General features: G+C 46.1%; 2 protein-coding genes across 2 annotated transcripts in view; both read left to right on the forward strand.

The window, feature by feature from the left end:
• LOC135826001 (condensin complex subunit 1-like) overlaps nt 1-18,993 on the forward strand; it is a 42,329-nt gene extending 23,336 nt beyond the window's left edge. The window contains exons 21-34 of the mRNA XM_065338638.1: nt 682-743; nt 1,458-1,596; nt 2,089-2,170; nt 2,614-2,832; nt 3,394-3,653; nt 4,240-4,490; nt 4,997-5,048; nt 5,402-5,505; nt 6,886-6,970; nt 7,546-7,638; nt 9,247-9,341; nt 10,536-10,800; nt 16,692-16,851; nt 17,743-18,993. Of these exons, the coding sequence (XP_065194710.1) occupies nt 682-743; nt 1,458-1,596; nt 2,089-2,170; nt 2,614-2,832; nt 3,394-3,653; nt 4,240-4,490; nt 4,997-5,048; nt 5,402-5,505; nt 6,886-6,970; nt 7,546-7,638; nt 9,247-9,341; nt 10,536-10,800; nt 16,692-16,851; nt 17,743-18,065 (2,190 nt within the window). The 3' untranslated portion in view covers nt 18,066-18,993. The remainder of the gene's footprint in view (nt 1-681; nt 744-1,457; nt 1,597-2,088; nt 2,171-2,613; nt 2,833-3,393; nt 3,654-4,239; nt 4,491-4,996; nt 5,049-5,401; nt 5,506-6,885; nt 6,971-7,545; nt 7,639-9,246; nt 9,342-10,535; nt 10,801-16,691; nt 16,852-17,742) is intronic.
• The window catches only part of LOC135826013 (uncharacterized), a 69,706-nt gene that overhangs the window by 11,239 nt on the left and 38,962 nt on the right, over nt 1-19,505 (forward strand). The window lies entirely within an intron of this gene.

Consider the following 19,505-nt stretch of genomic DNA (forward strand, 5'->3'; position numbering starts at 1 on the left):
TAGTCGAGACCTCGTCTATTCTCCGTACCGTATGTACCACAGTCCACTTTACTCTCATTTTCCGCCAAAGTAGGAGTTGTGCCCTGTTTGCATGTGTGACCACACACACGTGGTTTCGCTGGAGCGACACCAGGCTCGCTGCCGCTGAACCTCGTCGCCGAAGCGAAACCCCAATGCATGTGTGACCAGGCCCTTAGAAAGAACTTGTTGGGGATCATGGGGATCATACCCGTAAGAAAGAACTTGTTCCCCATGATGTGAACTAACAAGCTACATGTAGCACTCAGCACAAAATAAGCTAAAGACAAGCTGTTGCCGCACCCAAATGGATGCACAAACTAGATTTTATCATCATGATCATGCTGTATACAGCAGATTCTAGAGACATTACAGTAATGCAGTTACATTCTGGGTGCCTGGGCTGGAATTGTGTTACACCTGTTTACAGTAATGCAGTTACATTCTGGGTGCCTGCCTGGGCTGGAATTGTGTTACACCTGTTTCCTTGCAAGGTACGCTGAGTAGTTCCTTGCATTGTAACTTCAATTTGTAAGTACATGTACCCGTCACGTTATCGTTGTGAATTGGAGCGAGATTTACTATCCAAAGACTTCCCTTCCATGTGCGATTATTTTCAGAGTTTCAGGCTTGTTGTCTGTACTCTGTCCCCTTTGCTTGCAGTCATCGTCGGTCAGTGTGAATGATTCGCGTGTAGCGCTGCTATTACTGGCCATGGCTGCTGGGTAAGCTGCACTGCTAACTAGTTTCTTTCAATAGATCTGCACGGGATCTGGGCGTGCATCACTCTTTTTGTGGCACTGGTACCTGTCAAGTGAGGGCGTAGCAGCCAACAGGGCCTGAAAGTGAGGAAATAGCAGCCAGCAGGGCCTGAAACTGTGGGCGTCAAAAGTCAACAAATAACGATGTCTGGGTCAAATTATTGGATCCACTTTGACTGTAGCTAAGTATACATGTAGCATCTGATGGGTAGTCCCCTCATGTCACACTCTGCTGTGCCTTTTTCTGTGCCAGCAGCAGTGGGTCCCCAGTCAGGATGGCCCAGTCCAGTCAGTACTGGCAAATGTGTTACCCTGCTGTGAAGGAAGCTGCCCCAAACGTTACGATTTAAATTGATTTTTTATGAATTCTGAAGATTCGAAGATTCCTGATGAGTGTTGTACGAAACTTGTTTGAATCTTCATTTTTCTCTACACCATTTCTTCACATTTTCATCGTTTTATTGCATATTGTCTCCACAGTTTTACATTACATGAATAAAGTGTACACAAATGTCGATCCAGCTTGTATCGTAATTATCAGGGTTTTTTGTTTGTTGATTTACTGAAAAGATGTGCGACACATGGCTAATCAGCCGGACTTGCTGCTATGACCCTTGCATGATTGTGAGCAATGCCTGTGTGGCCTGGGTACTCTATCTTTTATTGTATTACTCTTAGGCATGAGCCAGCCATTGTCCGGAACAACCTCGACATTCTGATAGAACACACCCTTACCCCTAACAGCGCTGGTAACGTGGACTGCACGAAAGTATCCAACGCATGCCAGGCACTTGTCAAACTGGTGCCTGTTGCCAAGGTATTGTGATCTGTTTGTCCATGTGTGTGTGTGTGTGTGTGTGTGTGTGTGTGTGTGTGTGTGTGTGTGTGTGTGTGTGTGTGTGTGTGTGCATGTGTGTGCATGTGTGTGCATGTGTGTGCATATGTGTATGTATGTGTGTACGTGTATGTGTATATGTGCGTGTGTGTGCGTGTGTGTGTGTGTGCGTGTATTTTATTTTGTGTGTCCATGTGTATGCATTTTGTGTTCAGTTGTCTGAAGATTGCCAGCAGGATATGGCATGAAACTCTTAGTTACAACTTACCAGACGTGTGGTGCTCTGTGACTCGTGTGCATTTTGTGTTATATATCCTGGCTTGTGCCCTCAGTATGGCATAACATTATTACATGTGTTGACCAGTGCACAGCAAATACTATAGTACTGCCTTGCACATTGTCATTCAGAGAGCAGAGTGTACTGCGACCGTGTAAGGACCTGTTGTGTGTTTGTTTCTTGACTTTATCGTGCAGAGAAAGGGCACGTTTGCCAAGCCCATGCGTTACCCGGCCGCACACAAGATTTTCCAGTGCCTTCACTCCATACTGGTGTCCAGTAAGATTCAGAACTTCTACCGTGTGGGGACAAGAGAGCCTGAAGGCTATGTTGGAATAGCATGTACACCCCTAGTAATAACTTACAGTGGAACTTCAGTGTGACACACTGCCATCGGCCGTGCAGATCTGTACTTTACAAAGCCACATACTTTGTACTCAAGGTGTAGTTGTGATGGCGCCAGCACTGCTGGAGCAACCACCTCAAATGCAGTGTGAAGACTTGCACAACCAACCAAGGTCATGCGTAGTCTGTGAACTTCTTTTTGATCGTAGATTTCTGCTGGACTCTCACCTAGTTCTGACCTCGTTTGTCCACTGTAGGAACACCAAGGACTCAGTGATATCCAGAGAGCTCATTGTACTATATTTCCATGTGTACAACACACTCAGTACATAGTGTTTGCTTTCTTCCCGTGTACCTCTTTGTGTTGACACTTGCAGGCGTAAACGAATGCGCCTGTGACGGCTGGATAAGCATGGCAGAGCATGCCGTCAGTGCTATCTATGCACTGGCTGAGCAGCCAGATCACCTCAGCGGACGCATACTCAATGCAATATCTACACAAGTTGTCGGTGCAGCCCTGGACGGTTTGGAATCACCGAATGCATCCCAGCTCGACTTCTCTCTCGGTGCTCCCCTTGCGGAGTCTTCACAACGAGGTATGATGATTTCACCATGGCTTCTTTAGTGGTGACATGATGGCTGCTAAAGTGATGTCATCATGGCTGCTAAAGTGATGTCATCATGGCTGCTAAAGTGATGTCATCGTGACTGTGCTACTGCGGCTTTCGTAACACTACTGCATGTTCTGGTCCAGTGCACAATAACTCATATCCTGCAATGGAGAAGGGATAAACCGAGCGCACAATGATTGAATTAATTTATGTAGGTCGTGGCGCACCCATTTAGTTCAGAAAAAAGTATACAGGCGACTTCACATCACATTGTGCTTTTAGTAGTAGCCCGTTTACCATTTGGTCGGAGAACGGTGTGGCTGAATGTGTGTTCATGTCAGGTGTGTTAGTTATCATCATCTGTTCTGCATGTGCCCACTGTGTGTGTGTGTGTGTGTGTGTGTGTGTGTGTGTGTGTGTGTGTGTGTGTGTGTGTGTGTGTGTGTGTGTGTGTGTGTGTGCATGTGTGTGCGCATGTGTGTGCATGTGTGTGCATGTGTGTGTGTGTTTGCTCGCACACATGTCTTTGTCTGACATCGATCACAGAGGATGACAGCAGTGAATCCCTACTAACCAAGGAGACTCTAGCCTCCACCAAACTCCTTCAGTGTTCCTCCCTTGGTCTGGCACGCTTCACAGCATTTGCTGGACACGTTGCACTGAAACAACTTGTCCATTTGGAGTATTCTTTATTGAATGAACTCAAGCGACGGCGTCTCCAAAAGGAAGGAGACGAAGAAGAGAAGAAAGCCGCTGCAAAGAACGATGTCGACAAGAGTGTTTCGCCAGGTCTTGAGTTATCTAAGGTAAGCACCGGCTATGCTTGGCCTTGTGTTATCCTTGACCCCAACCTGTACTTGCACAATGCAGCTAGCGGGGCAGGGATGTAGTGAGGTATACACGCTGTCCAAATTTTTATTTCCAGAGTGTGCAAAAACGAAGACAACATGTGTGAGAAAGTTCACTCAAACGTTCTTTCTGAACTCCATTCTGGAAAGCAAAATCAAACCAATTGAGAAATTACCTGGAGAGAATCAACACTCAACTGCACAGTCATGTTGCCACACTGACGAGGGACAAAAGAATCAACTGAGGTCCTGGCCCTGCCGTACTTGTTTTTGTTTTTGTCCCTTGCCGCTGTCATTCTTGAAACTCAGATAACGAAAAAGAACAAGACATTTGTACTCGTGTGTGTATTCGTTTGTGTGTGTGTGTGTGTGTGTGTGTGTGTGTGTGTGTGTGTGTGTGTGTGTGTGTGTGTGTGTGTGTGTGTGTGTGTGTGTGTGTGTGTGTGTGTGCATTGTGAATGATCTACAGTGCATTGAATTTCTTTTTTCATTGCCAATAGCTTTAGTAGCACTTGCTATTTTTGCTGCATTTGCATGTTTCTAGTCATCCTTCTCCACGGCAGCAGAAGCCACCACGGCCGAGGAGGAGATGGGCTTGAGTGGTGCCACTGCTGACGATGCCGAGGCTGAGGCAATACGGCGTGTGTGCGACGGGCAGCTGGTGTGTGGAGAGCGTGCCATGCTGTCACGTGTACGCCCACTGCTCGTCTACATCTGCACCAATCCGGCCATGTTCCCGGACACACGCCTGCAGACGGCCGCCGCACTCACCCTCTCCAAGTTCATGCTAGTCAGGTGAGTACCAGGTGTAGGTGACTAGTGTAGGTGTGTTGTTACACACGCCTGTAGACCACCGTGTAGCTAGCCATTGGAACATGACATTGTACACCAGCGATGCCAGAACAGTAGCACGGGCCTATGACCATTTGGTCTGATCCAGGTCCGAATCCAAGATCCACTGGATCCCGCAAAATCAATCGATCCTTTGTGTTCACACCACTTGTCAGGTATACTCGTAGTTCAGGCTAGTGGACTTGCGAACCTTCACAAGCACATGGGCTAGTCGGAACTCTTGCTGTCCGTGTGGACAGTGTATGCGTTGGAGCACTAACTTAGCTGAGCAACAGCTGTCTGTATGAACGTGGGGGATCTACCTCAGCTAAGCAACAGCTGTATTAGAGATTTGCACTTGAGAACATGTCAGCGCAGTGGTCCTGTTTTCTGCAATCGCCCTAACTATTTTGCAATATGTTGCTGCTGCTGCTGCTGTGTGTGTATATTGTGTTTTGTTACTGTTTCAGTGCTGATGTGTGCGAGGAACATCTAAGACTGTTTTTCACCGTCATGGAGAAGGTCTGTTCATATAAATGTACTCGGTCAGCGCTATAAAATATACGTAGACAATAATAATCTCTGGAGTTTGGAAAAACACTGTAGCTGAACAGCTAGACTAATCCACGAGCGTTGTGCGCAATCACTTCCAAAGACTCAATGCAACACTGTATCATGCACATTCAACCTACACACCACAGTCACAGATTCAAATTCTTCATTTGGACGATAGGAAGGCAGGCACTGCAAGAACCCGTCACAATTTACAACCTCCTAAAAACACGTTGCCCCTTTATTATCCATATTGTGCTAAGTTTTGTGTGTGTGTCTGTGTGTGTCTGTGTCTGTGTGTACATACGGGTGTTATCATGTAGTCACCGGAGGCTGTCATTCGTGCCAATAGCATCATCGCAGCTGGTGATTTGACATTCCGATTTCCTAATCTGATCGAGCCGTGGACTCCAAACCTTTATGCCAGGTAAGGTTTTCCTTTCGGCCTGCTGCCATGGTGTGCTTATTGCTTACAGTGATGCAGTGGAACTCGCATAGTACATGCCCTGCTCAGTACCTACTTACTGCCTAAGTTACTGGTACTTAGTCTTTCATCGACGCACGCGCACAGATTGCCCTCCGTAAAAAAAAACCCAGCTTGCTTGGATACTTCAAGTATCTTTTCCTGTTTCACACGAGTGTGCTTCTTATCAGAGGTTGGCTGGTGCTATACAGAAAACAGTTAGTAGACTCGACTGGTTTGATACTTTTCCAGTTGATGATAAAATGTGTAGAGGCAGCAAGCCATTTTTGCATTTCCAGCAACAAGCAAAAATGATGACAAATTGGGGGAAATAGGAGACAAGAACATTCTCTGGTTGAAATGCAAAGGAAGCAAGAGCACAGACAGAGACACTGTGTACACATGGAGACTACATGTCAACTTGACCATCTTGGCCCAGATTCACAAACTTGATATGCGACAGAGGCTATCTGCCTCCCAGAGTGGCTTGATCGACGACAACCACTACATCCACTCCGGGTGCAAGATCCGCCTGCTTTCGACTCCCATCTAGTTCTTAGGTGCAATCTTGCCAGCTGCAAGTGCAGGACTGTAGTCACAATACTGTAAAAGCAGAAATTTTCGGTAATTTCCGGTGCCGAAATTTTTACCGAAAATAAAACGCACGAACAGTATACTTACCTGGAAAACGAGTTTACCGAAAAAATTCCCTCCACCGAACCGCCGATTTTGGAGAATACCGAAAACATAACACCGCCAAAAAATTCTGCTTTTACAGTACACAGCAAAAACAGCACTAGTAGGAAGCAGCGAGTGGGTTCTAGGGCAAAGACACATCCGCATGAAAGAGTCCTTCGTGCCAGCTGTGTTGTGAGTACATGAATATCAGAATATGTGTACTTGAGTGCATGTAGTATGATTTGCTAATGGTACTGATGTTTTGCACTTACTCTAGTTTCACAAGTTTAGGTGATCAACATTTTAGGTGTGAGGGCAAAGCACCAGGTTAGTTGAACAGAAATATGGATACAGAGAAGCCGTTCCTTATTGGATGATGTATGTCAGTGCCTGTGCGGCCATCGGAAATTTAGGTATGAAACGGGTGCACGGAAAGAACCGAAAATAAAAAATACACCGAAAGTTTGTGAAATTACAGTACTCTTGTGGTATGGTTTGCTAGTGGCACTGACATCTTGCACCTCGTACTCTTCGCAGCTATTTCCATCGCAGATACTCGTACGTTCATTGTGAACTACGTGCATGCGGTCCATGTTGAAGCTGTTTTCCTGTGCTGGACATGTGTGCTGCATGCGTCTGTTTGTCTCTATTTGTATGTCATTGCAGGCTGCGCGACACATCAGCGCATGTTCGTAAGCACACGGTTATGGTGTTGACTCATTTGATTCTGAACGACATGGTCAAAGTCAAGGTTAGCTCTTTATCACATTCTGTTCTTTCTTTTATCCACCAACACGCATCCAATACTCTTGTATGGTTATGCCGCAGTAGACCAAGGTTCGTTCCACTGCACTTGCAACCTTTATCATTTCCTCACGGTACTGTAGCTGTGAATACGGCCGGAGAGAGAATTGTGGGATGCAATGCACTTAGGTGTACGCCTGTATGAGGAGCTGTATGGTTTGCATGTGCATTCTGTCTCTGTGCTTGGAGTGGATGTACCATCAAGTGTTCTTACTGCCTCTCCTTCTTTTCCCTCTCCTCTACCCTCATCCTCACCCTCCTCCCCATCTTCCTCTTGCTCCTCTACTCTCTACCCTCCTCCTCCGCCGCCGCCGCCACTGCCACCACCACCTCCTTCATCCCATGCCTCTCTCTCTCTTTCTTTCCTTCTTTCTCTCCGTCTTCTTGTTTTGCTGACCAACTAGTTCTTGCACACCACACAATGGTGTTCATTGGACATGATTATGATGAGCGATGCAATGTTGTGTGTGTGTGTGTGCGTGTGTATGTGTGTTTTAAATTATTTTCCACTGCTGGCTTCAGGGTCAAATTAGCGAAATGGCATTGTGCTTAGAGGACGAGAATGAGCAAATTTCTAATTTGGCAAAGCTTTTCTTCATGGAGCTGGCAAGGAAGGTGAGCAGTATTCCCATTGCTTTTTGTCTTCAGTCTTCCCATCCAGCCTAGGCAAGACATGTGCATCGCCCTGGCATTTTGTTGATCTTTGAGCAATGTGAAAAACTCACTGGTGAATGCGGAACACATTCTTCACGATCACGTTGCTGTGGAGTGATGTACTAACTCCATTTTCTATCGGTATCCATAGAATCCTGTACACGCTTGTAGTCATCCATTCTGTGTGTAATGTTACATGGTGACCATGGTGACCAGGATGGCTATGAATGGTGACCATGGTGACCATGATGGCTATGAATGGTGATCATGGTGGTCTGGTGTGTAGAAATATCTGCTCATGGAGAAGTACTGGGCTACTGACAGGATTACTTGTACAGGTAGACTCCCTCTAATTCGAATACGGTATAATTCGAACATTCCGCGTAATTCGAACTTTTTCGTTGTACCGATCTTCTGCAAGTCACTTCAAGTCAAAATCGAATGCATAATTCGAAGTACGAAAAGTGCGCCGGTTGGATAATTCGAACCCAGTCTTCGTACAGAAGAGCTGTTTGCAGTACATTAGCTATGTCTTTTGAACGCTTATTTCGAAGTGAGATTGAGTTGCTATCCTTGTAATTCGAAGTTCATTCTTTTCTCCTTCTCTAGCCAAGAGTAGCTCAAAAATCGATCGATGGTCCGCTGCAGGATCGACTATAGCGTTCAAGAAACCCACCTTCTCTCGAAATTTGATTCAAGCCCGTGCGAGGCAAATTGCAAAGGTTTGATTGAAGACGACTTCTTCCTGGTGGCTGATTCTCTTCGCGGATCTCGATGGCCTTGCTTGCCGCGCCAGCTCGTGCGCGGAGATGTTGGCGCACAACAACACTATTGTTGTAAATATTGTCTATGCCTATGCTCCACTTCGGTTCTTCAGAACGACGTGCTGGTGTCCGACGGCCTTTCATGACGCGGATTAGGCAGAGCAGTTCTTTTCCGTTGAAATATGTTTCAGGAAAGCTGCAGTGACTGACAACTTCTTCACTAGAAGATGAAGATAATGTCAAATGATTTTTTGTCGATCCAGTGTTTTGATGATCCGTTGTACATAACCGGTACGACCACCTATGTTTCGTTGATGCAAATAAAAATAGGCAAAAAATATTCAGCATGCGATTTCAAGCATTTTGACATACATATCATTGCATGGGGCTGCATTTGGATAATTAGAAGTTCCGGATAATTCGAAGTTAGGGCCTGGCAATTTGAGGTTCGAATTAAAGGGAGTCTACCTGTACTAGTAATTGAATGTATGTACGCTGAGACAAGTCGTTTGACTCTCAGATCTCACGGAGGACTTTCTAAGGCGGCGATCATGAACATTACAGGTATTAGCCAGTACTAGCAGTAGTCATCGCACCTTTGTATGTATGCACTGTAGTTATGAATGTGTGTGTCTGTGCGTGTGTGTGTGTGTGCGTGTGTGTGTCTGTGCGTGCGTGTGTGCGTCATGTACTGTGTGTGTGTCACGTGATGTGTGTGTGTGTGTGTGTGTGTGTGTGTGTGTGTGTGTGTGTGCATTTGTGTGTGCGTGCACGCATGTGTGTCTACATTTTCTATGCATTCCAGGGTAATGCCATTTACAACATTCTGCCTGACATCATCAGCCGTCTATCAGATGTGAAAGTTGGAGTTGACGCGAAGGCCTTCCGTCAGATCATGAAGTCAGTGTTTGTGGCATTTCCGAAGAAAGAAAAATTTCGACCAGTGTGTTTTTTCTAGTGGTGAACGAATGCTAAAATCTATTGTTGGAATGTTCCTTTCGTTTTTGGAAGAACGAATATTTTTTCCAATGCACTGTACGGTTTAATTAAAACAGGCTCTGTATTCATCGTAAGAGTCGGCAGATCGAACCATCACAAGGCAGTGGCAATCTATGATACGTTCAAGAATAGTTATTTTTGGCTGAACATAACGCTTGGTGCTGCCACTAACACAGACTTCATCTCAAATCTCATGCGGCCGACCGTCTATGGGCATTCATGCTCGAGTTTTCACATGGTGTGTATATGCACACACACACACACACACACACACACACACACACACACACACACACACACACACACACACACACACACACACACACACACACACACACAGTGCTTGGCCAGTGGGCACGAAACGGATATTCGAATTGGATTATTTATTTGTTTGCCCGCTCTTATCGACCCAACAAACGAGCATTCGATATATTCCTTGTCACCACTGCTTTATCCTTGACCACACTGGAACAAATAAAAATCAAACCCTATACGCATGCGAATATACCCGGTACGAGCTGTACGAACACTAGACTGTGCACTAGAACGTGGTGGTGCTAATACTGTACATTGATTAGGTCATGTGTCACTGGCCACCACTTCTTCTGTAAAGCCATCCTACATGTACCGCTCAAGGGGGGGGGGGGGGGGGGGTGATCAGATGCTAGGTGGTAGTGGATATCATTGCAGCTGCAAGTTGGCAGGGGCCATCATTGGTTGTGCCTTCGTGAACCAGCACGATAGATACAGATTTGATATGCTGAAGAGGGCAGTTGCAGTTCTGCACTGTGTGTTTGGTGTACTAGTACAAGCGTATGCGTATGTGCAATAATTTTTCAACCTTGCAAAATGGGTTGATGGGTAAGGGTTCTTGAAAGACTGCCAAATATAGTTCACTGTGTTACTAGTTATGCTGCTGAATGCTAATTTCCTCAGTGCATGTGTGTGCATGTGTGTGTGTGTGTGTGTGTGTGTGTGTGTGTGTGTGTGTGTGTGTGTGTGTGTGTGTGTGTGTGTGTGTGTGTGTGTGTGTGTGTGTGTGTGTGCTTGTACATGCGTGTGTGAACACGTGCGTGTGCGTGTTGTTCTGAACAGGTATTTATTCTCCTTCATTCAAAAGGATCGCCAGTGTGAAAGTTTGGTGGAGAAGCTCTGCCATAGGTTCCGCTCCATGACCGTGGAGCGGCAGTATCGCGATCTGTCGTTCTGCCTGTCGCTATTGTCGTACAGCGAGAAGGGTATCCGGCGACTGATGGAGAACTTCGGCTGCTTCCAGAACAAACTTGCTAGCAGCGAGGTGTTTTCTGACTTCATGTCCATTATCAACAAGACACGGAAAGCACTCAAAGCTGACCAAAAAGTAAGTCCTGCTCCTTGTAAGTTGTTTGTCTTGCAGCCTATCGTTTGTTACTTGTCGTAGGTAACGGACATGTACTTGTACGAGGTGAATAGCAATTTCTGGATATGGAAATAAAAAGAGTCCTGCTGGTTTCAAGTTTCAAATGTTTTTAGGTCATTTTCTATTTCTCATATGGCATAATCGTTCATCTTTCCAAATATGCTGCCTTTGCTCATGCTGTGATACCATAGACTTGATAGGAAGACATTTGTTTGATAAGCTTCCGGTTCCAAGACTATACAGCACCTGAAGTGCAATGCACATCTACATGTACTCATACGTGCAGCTTGGAGTGTTCCAAGTCCGGAATGCTCTCATTCAGTCAATAACACTCCATAACACAGGTCCACACAGCAAGTCTTCGTTGAACATACCAGGCCAGTTGTATACAGGTCTACCCTCGTTATTTCGACATCGGATACAAGACTAACCTGAGTACCGTATTATCTCTAATATAAGCACAGTCTCCAATAATAGCACGTCTCCAATAATAGAACACCTTGGGGCGGCATTCAAAAAATAAAGTGCTCAGTCTCCATTATAAGCACACTGTCTATCGGTACCTGGTAAAATGCATGTACCGTATTATCTCTAGAATGCAGTACCGGCGGAAAAAACCCTGAAATGTGTGTGTCTGACATGAATTTGGCATGGCAACATGCCTCTGAAATGAGGTTGAAATAATAATGGAACAGTCTCCAATAAAGGAACGTCTCCATTAATAGCACAGGGCGGAGGTACATTGAAAAAATAAAGGACCGTGCTTATATTCGAGATAATACGGTAACCTCATTAGTAGACAATGATCAAAAATCCCCTGACGCCTGAAACACTTGCATTCACGTCTGGATTGTAGATAATACTCGTTATGGGACAAACAATTTGAAATCCCCGGTGTTATCTACTGACGAGGGTAGACCTGTATCTGCAACAGAAAAGTGGGCAGTTCCAAGCTATTCATTTTGCAATAATAGCGGGCATTATTATTATTATTATTATTATTGTACAGGTTTGCGTAATAGAGATAAAATATTTTGTGTAGCAAAAGTAATACCTCGTTCCGCTTCTGCATTTCTGATTGCCGAGAAGCTTATCGTAATGAGCTAGCGGTAAAATTTAAATATGTAAATATTAAAATATTAAAACACGGCTGGTTTGATAGAAATGAAATTCTATTGTTGAATATTGAACACAGCTGGTGATCATGGAGTGGAGTTCTACAAACTAATGCCCTATCGTTCACGTCCACAACTGGCTCCAGGCACGCTTATCGCCAGCCATCTCCCTCAAGTTCTGCAAATCTTTCGTATTCGCCATGGCAATATCCTTCCCTGCCAGGTCCTGTGTTAATTGTTGTAGCGAGGGTGGTGAGTGGTCGGCCCCTCTTGCCTGGCCCGGTATGCGCCAGATAGCTCTCCATTGCTTTTCGTGGAGGGGTATCGTCATCCAGTCGAAGCACATGTCCCAGCATGGACATACAGCGTTTCCGAATCATCCGGGAAACCGGCACTGCCTGACACCTGGCGTATAGATCAGTGTTTGAGATGATAGTAGGATTAATTCCGAGCAGATTCCTTAGCTATCGGCGATGAAAAGCGGTGGGACTTGTAATATCCAGATCCACCTCTTGACATAAGCACCGTTGTTTGGGTTATCGATATCAGTAAAAAAATCCTGTGAAAGCTCAATAGGGCAATACATATTAAATAGATTTGGCAATCTAAATCAAGCTTCGACAGCGATAAACAGTGCCACCAGGGACGTGAGATGAATCAGAGCATCTGGTGCAGACTTGGCATCGCCTTGAGGCAGGAGCCTTTTCTCCATCGCAGAGACAAGCACTTCGTTTGTCTCATCACCTTTGCTACCCGATGTTTGTGCCAGCATTATCAAGGGCGCTCACGTGTTTCTTCTGAAGCTTGCCTATAGCCACCTTCAGACCATGCTGTCACCACTTGTAAAGGATCCCAGCAGCTTCCTTCACAACTACCTGATGCAGCTCAGCTTGGCCCTGCTTCTTCTACAACTTCTTTGCAGGGTGCTCTTTCCTCAATGTCTCTTGCTCCTTCCGTTTCTGATACATGCTTGGCCTCCCGTTTGAAGCTGGGGAAGTTGGCAACATCAGCCACCTGGGAAACGTGGCTCGTACGGGGCACTCATGGTTGAAGGTCGCAGCCAACTTCATCTGCCGCGTGAATCATTGGCATAGCGGTGTGGGCACCTTATCCATTACGGAGGCCGTATGCTCTCTTGCCATCCTTCTTGGGTAAGCAGGGAACAACAACCTCCTTCAGCCACAGCGGGGTGAGATCATACGAAAAGTCGCCGGAATGTTGTGGGTAGAACTGACAAGGTTTCCCTTTGCCAGTCTCCGGATCCATGATGGTTGAAAGCGGCTGGTTCATCATGAGAGCAAGTTGGACACTTTTAGTTGGCGGAGTGGCATATCCAGGCTGAGACTCTCCATTCATGAGCTGCCAGTCACAGTGCACATTTGACCTATTCGCACCACACTCTCCATCATCATTCGCATCCAGGACCATTGTCTCTTCTGTAGGACCGCGGCTGTCATCGGTCTGATCGAGAATAAAGCCAGTTTGATTCAATTCAAAGATCATATCAGGGTCCGTCGCGGTGCATATGGTGTCATTTGGCTTTTCGGAATTGAATGTTGGGTTGTGAACAGCAATGCCACACTTCACAAGACCTTGAGCAGCAACTTGGCCCCAGTTGTTCGGTCGGAGTCCTGTTGCTTGGGTTAGACACCACTTGCACCTGCAACAACTTTATACCAGTCTCCCAGATGAGAACGTGTGGATCATCGGGCACGATCCATCTCTAGACGCGTTTGGTTCTTCACTTCAATCCCCCAGCGTTGACAGAAGGGAAGAATGCCCACAAAGAAAAAAAAGTTAGTGAAGGAAACAACCAGCCATAAAAAGTTCGGTTAGGCAAACAAACAAAAAAAGCCATGCCCCACGTGTCAACACCGCCATCCACGATCGAGTAGACGAATCGTCCTGCCACAGTGAGTCTGACACTCTAGCTCTCGCCACTTCAAGTCCAGCTGCAAGACAGTGTTGGCAACACGACGGGCCGGGGAGTAGTAGTATGGCTACTGAATGTTATGTACCACAGTACATATGCCACTAGCACTTCTCTTTTTCATTTTCCAAAATTGTATTGCCATGCAACGTACAGGAGCGAACCACCGGCTTCACCCGAGACAAGTGTGCCTTTATGAACCCTCTGTTACTGACTATCGGCTGCATTTTCATTAAATGGCATGAAAACACACAAAATCGGCAAATGAGTAGGAGGGTGCCACTTTTTCGCAGCAGGGGGCTCCATTACAGTAGGATGGCGCTTCCCCCCCCCCCCCCCCCTTTGGCTAGAACCCTGTAGAATATTGATACCGGAGAGAATATTTGAAAATTCGAACGTTCGCACTGTACGGTTGTATTATCCAGCTCCAACTTTGATCTCCTGAGCAGTGTGGAGGAAAATAGTGTAGAAATTATGTTCTGAAACCTGTGAAGCTTGTTTTTTGGTCATTTCTGCTCTTCCCAAGTACTATTAAGTGGCCAATGATAATGCATGTGATCGTATGCAGCATGAATGTTGGTTTTAATTCCCGTAGCTATGCAAAAGACGTTACTTCAGTAACGTCTGGCGCTAGCCAGGTCCACACAGCTTTAATTCCGTGTTTGTTTGTTTGTGCCGTCGGCATGCCTGGCGCTATCCCGTACCTGTACCGTACCGCACCATACCATCAAAGACAGCTGGCCCCAAAATTCAAATGGGGCTTTCAAATGCAAGACCATAACGTGAAGCAGCTTGGATGAATGAGTATGTATGCAAAGTGTATCGGGGGAATGTATGCAGGTCGATAGTGCGGGTTCGACTCTCAGGTTACAGTATGCCTTGAAAAAAAAATAGGAGAAATGAAATTTTTTTAACATCCCTATGCTTTTTTGGCCTAGGTCATTTAGGACTTAGGTGGTAAACGACAATGATGTATCCAATCAATGGAAGAAAAAAACATTTCCATCAGTTCTAATAACATGCATGATGAGTAGGGCTGAAACGATCATTCAATAACTCTTAACGATCAACCAATATCATTAACGATCGATATATTGGTTTTATCGATTTCTTGTTGGCTCTACCCGTGTACCTCGAACACCAGTTTATGAAAAAAATTCCACGATACCTTTGCTACGTTAGAAATTTGTGGCACCGCACTGTTGACATCTGTAGACATCTGGCTGGTTTATCAACATGACCTAGAGAGTTTCATGTTGTTTCTAGAGCGAAGAACCTTGTCATCACCCTCCGGCAACTGCTCTTATCTCTGACCTTTCCCGCAAATGAACTGAAAAGACAAAGAGTATTCTCTTCCGATCTCTTTCAAAACCACAAATCAATTTGACTGCGCTTGAAAGTACATGATTGTACACGTACTCGTATTCACTATTGGATGGAGTGCAAGGGTTAGAATACTGTCACTCATATACATGCATAAAAAATCGTTAGCACTCGTTTTAAACACTAACGATTATCGATTGCACTCTTAACAATCGATATGCGAGTTATCGGTATAATTGTTTCAGCCCTAATGATGAGCTAGGCAAAACGCATAGCGTAGGGCCCTGAGCTTCCAAGAATATTCGTTCGTTCGCCAAAGCAATATTCGTGAAAATATAGATGCCATGTACTTCTGTGTAGTAGTAGGGAGAGTGGATTATATGTTGTGCACAGCACCTACCTCTGCATCTCAGCTCTCTTTTGTTCCAAGAAAACGCCATCCATTGCATCACTAGCGGATAGTAGGCTCTCACAGCGAGCAGGGCTTTTTGCTGGCCTTGACCTCTCCCAAATCGAGCGATACCAGCAGCCCCAGAACATGGGGATGCTGTGTTGCCACACCTGCCGACATGTCAGGATCCTGCCGATTTTTGAGGCCTGTTATGACCTGCCGACAATTGGCCTTCCCCTGCCGATTACAGCCATGAAAGTGTCCAAGTTTGACCTTGTGCTTGGTTTAGAAATCATGGTCCACATTTTTGGCTTTTACTGCTCTTCGTGAGTGTTTCTATAGCTCTCTCCCAAGGCGCTAAGCGAATAATCAGCTGTCTGGGGAAAATCGGCAAACTCAGCCGTCTCACGCAAAGCCGTGAAAGGTTGCTTTGCGCTGTATGTGTGTGTGTGTGTGTGTATATTGGGGTTATTATAAAGGGGGGGGGGGGGCGGGGGCAAAGCCCCCGGACGATGCATATATTTATTTTCATCCTACTGATATTTGGCTATAATGATGTGGCAACACTGGGATGCCGGGGGAAATTGTGGGGACACTGCAGAAGTCTTCACACAGGGAGGAGAAATGTGATGAGCATCAGAAGAGCTCTCCGCGACTGGAGTGGAGGGTGGGGAAGGCAACGAGGAGTGGAGGGTGGGGAAGGCAACGATGTGTCCATTGCGTAATATTTTACTTTTTATTATTACTCTAATGCGACACCGTACCAAAAAAAAAAAACACTTCGAAATGCTGCACAAGCAAAGGCTGTCATCAAGGCACCGACACCAGGAGAAACTACCACTAACCAGCTGTCAACTACAGCAGGAAAACACTTCATCCACTCGAGTGACTTGCTCTACTCGCTACGAAAAATTAGTGCACTCAAAATGTCCGTAAATTGCTCTTCACCTCGTACACGTATGCTTCCAAAGCATTGCGTTGACATTAATCGCAAGTAATAACATTCTGTTGTAGCCAGCTCAGGCCAGTCCCAGGTGAACGAATCCTTTTAAATAACTAAACTTGGATCTTGTCCTTTGTGCATTCTCTCTAGGTGGTCGTTGATGAGCTGGAATCTAAGCTTGTTGAATGCCATGACAAGGCTGCACAGGATGAGGAAACTGCTGTAAAAGCCAGTTCACACTCGTCTAAGTCAGCTGCTGCCGCCGCTGCATCCAACAAAAGCACCGTCTTAAAAGAGGTGCAAGAGCCAGGTAAGCACCATAACCGCCGTAGTTTTCAGTTGTTCTTCATGTAACGCCCTACACTAGGCTACCGTACTATTGGATGCCGAAGAACTGTGGGTCAGCCTCCTAGCCTAGGCCGTTCTTATTTTTCATGTACTACAGTCTATGCACAGTTGAGTCACCATGTTTACATCGGTATGCTGTGCTTGGTGAAATCCTAGTCTGTTCGTTCTTCGACTCTCCGTTCTTCGGCGCCCGACTGATATTCACTGTACTGATCAGAGTCATGTCTGAAGCCTTTTTCAGGGTTTTTCTTGCTGTTGAAACTTAAAAGGCCTACGAAGTCTCTCACTGTATGGCAAGACTTTGCCTCGTGGCTTTGCGATGGGCAACACTTCTGGGAGAACAGTGACGTGGACAGTGTGCGCTGCGGTGTCTGTTTACTTGCTGGCTGTCATTTTCATGGAGGGACAAGAATATGTTCCCCATACACTCAGTGGTACGACAATTTTAATATCCTGTGGTGTACGCCTCTTTTAGAATCTTGACTTTGCAGATGGTGTCAAGCAACTTTGATTTCCAACAAAAATTGTCGTACCACCGAGTGTATGTGGAACATATTCTTGCCCCTCCATGAACATGACAGCCGGCAAGTGAACAGACACCGATGCTGTCAGTTTTTTAATACTTTTTCGCAACCAGTCAAAGCTGCCTTTTCCAGGCTTTTGCGATCACCCCATGGTGCACAGAACACTGCTTTACGTTTTCTGTGCGAATCTGAGTGTACGCTGGGGCATGCATGGCGTGGCGTGGGGTGTGAGAAGACCCGGTCTCTAAACACGGGCGATCTCTTGCTACACTGCATGGTTGCTTACCACAGCTGTGCTGTGTGTTTGTCTGTACATGTATCGCTTGTAGATGGCACTACGCCCAGAGTACCCCCGGCATCATCGAAAACAAGGCGTACGCAGCGGCGCACTGTCAGGAGAGCGTCCGACAACGTCCATGAATCGCCATTGGCATCTCACAGGAAACCGGCCCAAACCCGCGCGGCAACAGGGAACAACTCCTCGCCCGAAATCACTCGAAAGCCTAAATCAAGCAGGCGGCGTGTTTTGGTTTTGTCTAGCGAAGACGATGAGGACTTCGATGTCACGGGCGTTGATGACGAGCTTGTTGAAAATATCGATCCTGGTCTCAAGAGACTGAGCCTTGCTGACACACCAAGTACGAAAGCCTAGTCTCTTTATCCTGGGAACTAAGGCAGTATAGTACACTGCGCTGTGCACCCGGCAAAAGGCAACAAACCTACCAGTCTGTATGGACATCTCTACAGCTCCATGCACGGGAACCGGTATGCTATGATGTTCTTAGTCGCTCACTATGTAGCTACAGCAGCAGCATGTTGTTGTCGGTTATTGTGTTATACTTCTGTTGTAAATATCTTCTTTCTTTGTACATAGCAGTAATGCGGTTGTCTCCTGGCAACCTGCTGCATCTTCTCGCTGCATCTCTCTGCGCCCCCGCCACTCCTATCCCTTTTGCGCGCATGTATGTGTGCATGTATACCATGCATATATGCATGTGTGTGCGTGCGTGTGTGTGTGCATGTGTCACCGTGTGTGTGTGTGTGTGTGTGTGTGTGTGTGTGTGTGTGTGCGCGCGTGTGCGCGCGTGTGTGTATCACTGTGTGTGTGTGTGTGTGTGTGTGTGTGTGTGTGTGTGTGTGTGTGTGTGTGTGTGTGTGTGTGTGTGTGTGTGTGTGTGTGTGTGTGTGTGTGTGTGTGTGTGTGTGTGTGTGTGTGTGTGTGTGTGTGCATATGCATGACAATTTACGTCCAGCATGTCCAGAGCCTACCATGCCACCATGTGGTTGCCCATACATGTAATAGGCAAGTAGCATGAAACTCATGAAAACAGCATACTGTCATTATTCTCTAACAGCCACTTTATACACTGACTGTGTAACAACCAATATACATCCTTACCTAATGCTAGATATTAGGTACTTTTTTCTTTATCCTAACCTGCCTTGGCTACATTGACTTCACCGAATTCCACAGCCAGATTTCCTAATCAGCAGCATTCTCTTGAAATGAACTGATCGCCTGCACGTCACTATCGCAGTGTGAACTATTTTCTATGGTTTCGAGTATGTACAGTCATTTACACGTGTGTGTGTGTGTGTGTGTGTGTGTGTGTGTGTGTGTGTGTGTGTGTGTGTGTGTGTGTGTGCGTGCGCGTGTGTGCATGCGCGTGTGCATGTGCACAAACATGTACTGTTCATAGACATACATGTTTCTGAACAGAAAAGGCTTCAGCCTTGGCTCAGCGCAGTGCACCCTGCACTGAGTCCGTCAATGTCACTTTTTATTTCAGTTGTGGTCGCTGTATGCCTGTCGGATAATGGCATTTGGCACACTAGTACTATAAGCATCTAAAAGTCGGTCGCTGATTTGCGCAACGCAGGTGGTCGCTGTTTCCGCTGCAGTTTCTAATTTCTATGCAGAACTACCGGTAGATCTACATGGAAAGGCGTCGCTACAACTCGGGCTTTTCTAGTATTCTGTGGTTCAGCTGGGATTCGACAACACGCGATTAAAGGGGAAGTATACCCTAAAATCAAATTTTCACCAGTTGTAGTCTTCTGGGTGCTGAGTCGAATGGTCTTGGTCCGAGGA

This window comes from Sycon ciliatum, chromosome 1 (genome assembly GCF_964019385.1).
Source record: "Sycon ciliatum chromosome 1, ocSycCili1.1, whole genome shotgun sequence".
Lineage (NCBI taxonomy): Eukaryota > Metazoa > Porifera > Calcarea > Leucosolenida > Sycettidae > Sycon > Sycon ciliatum.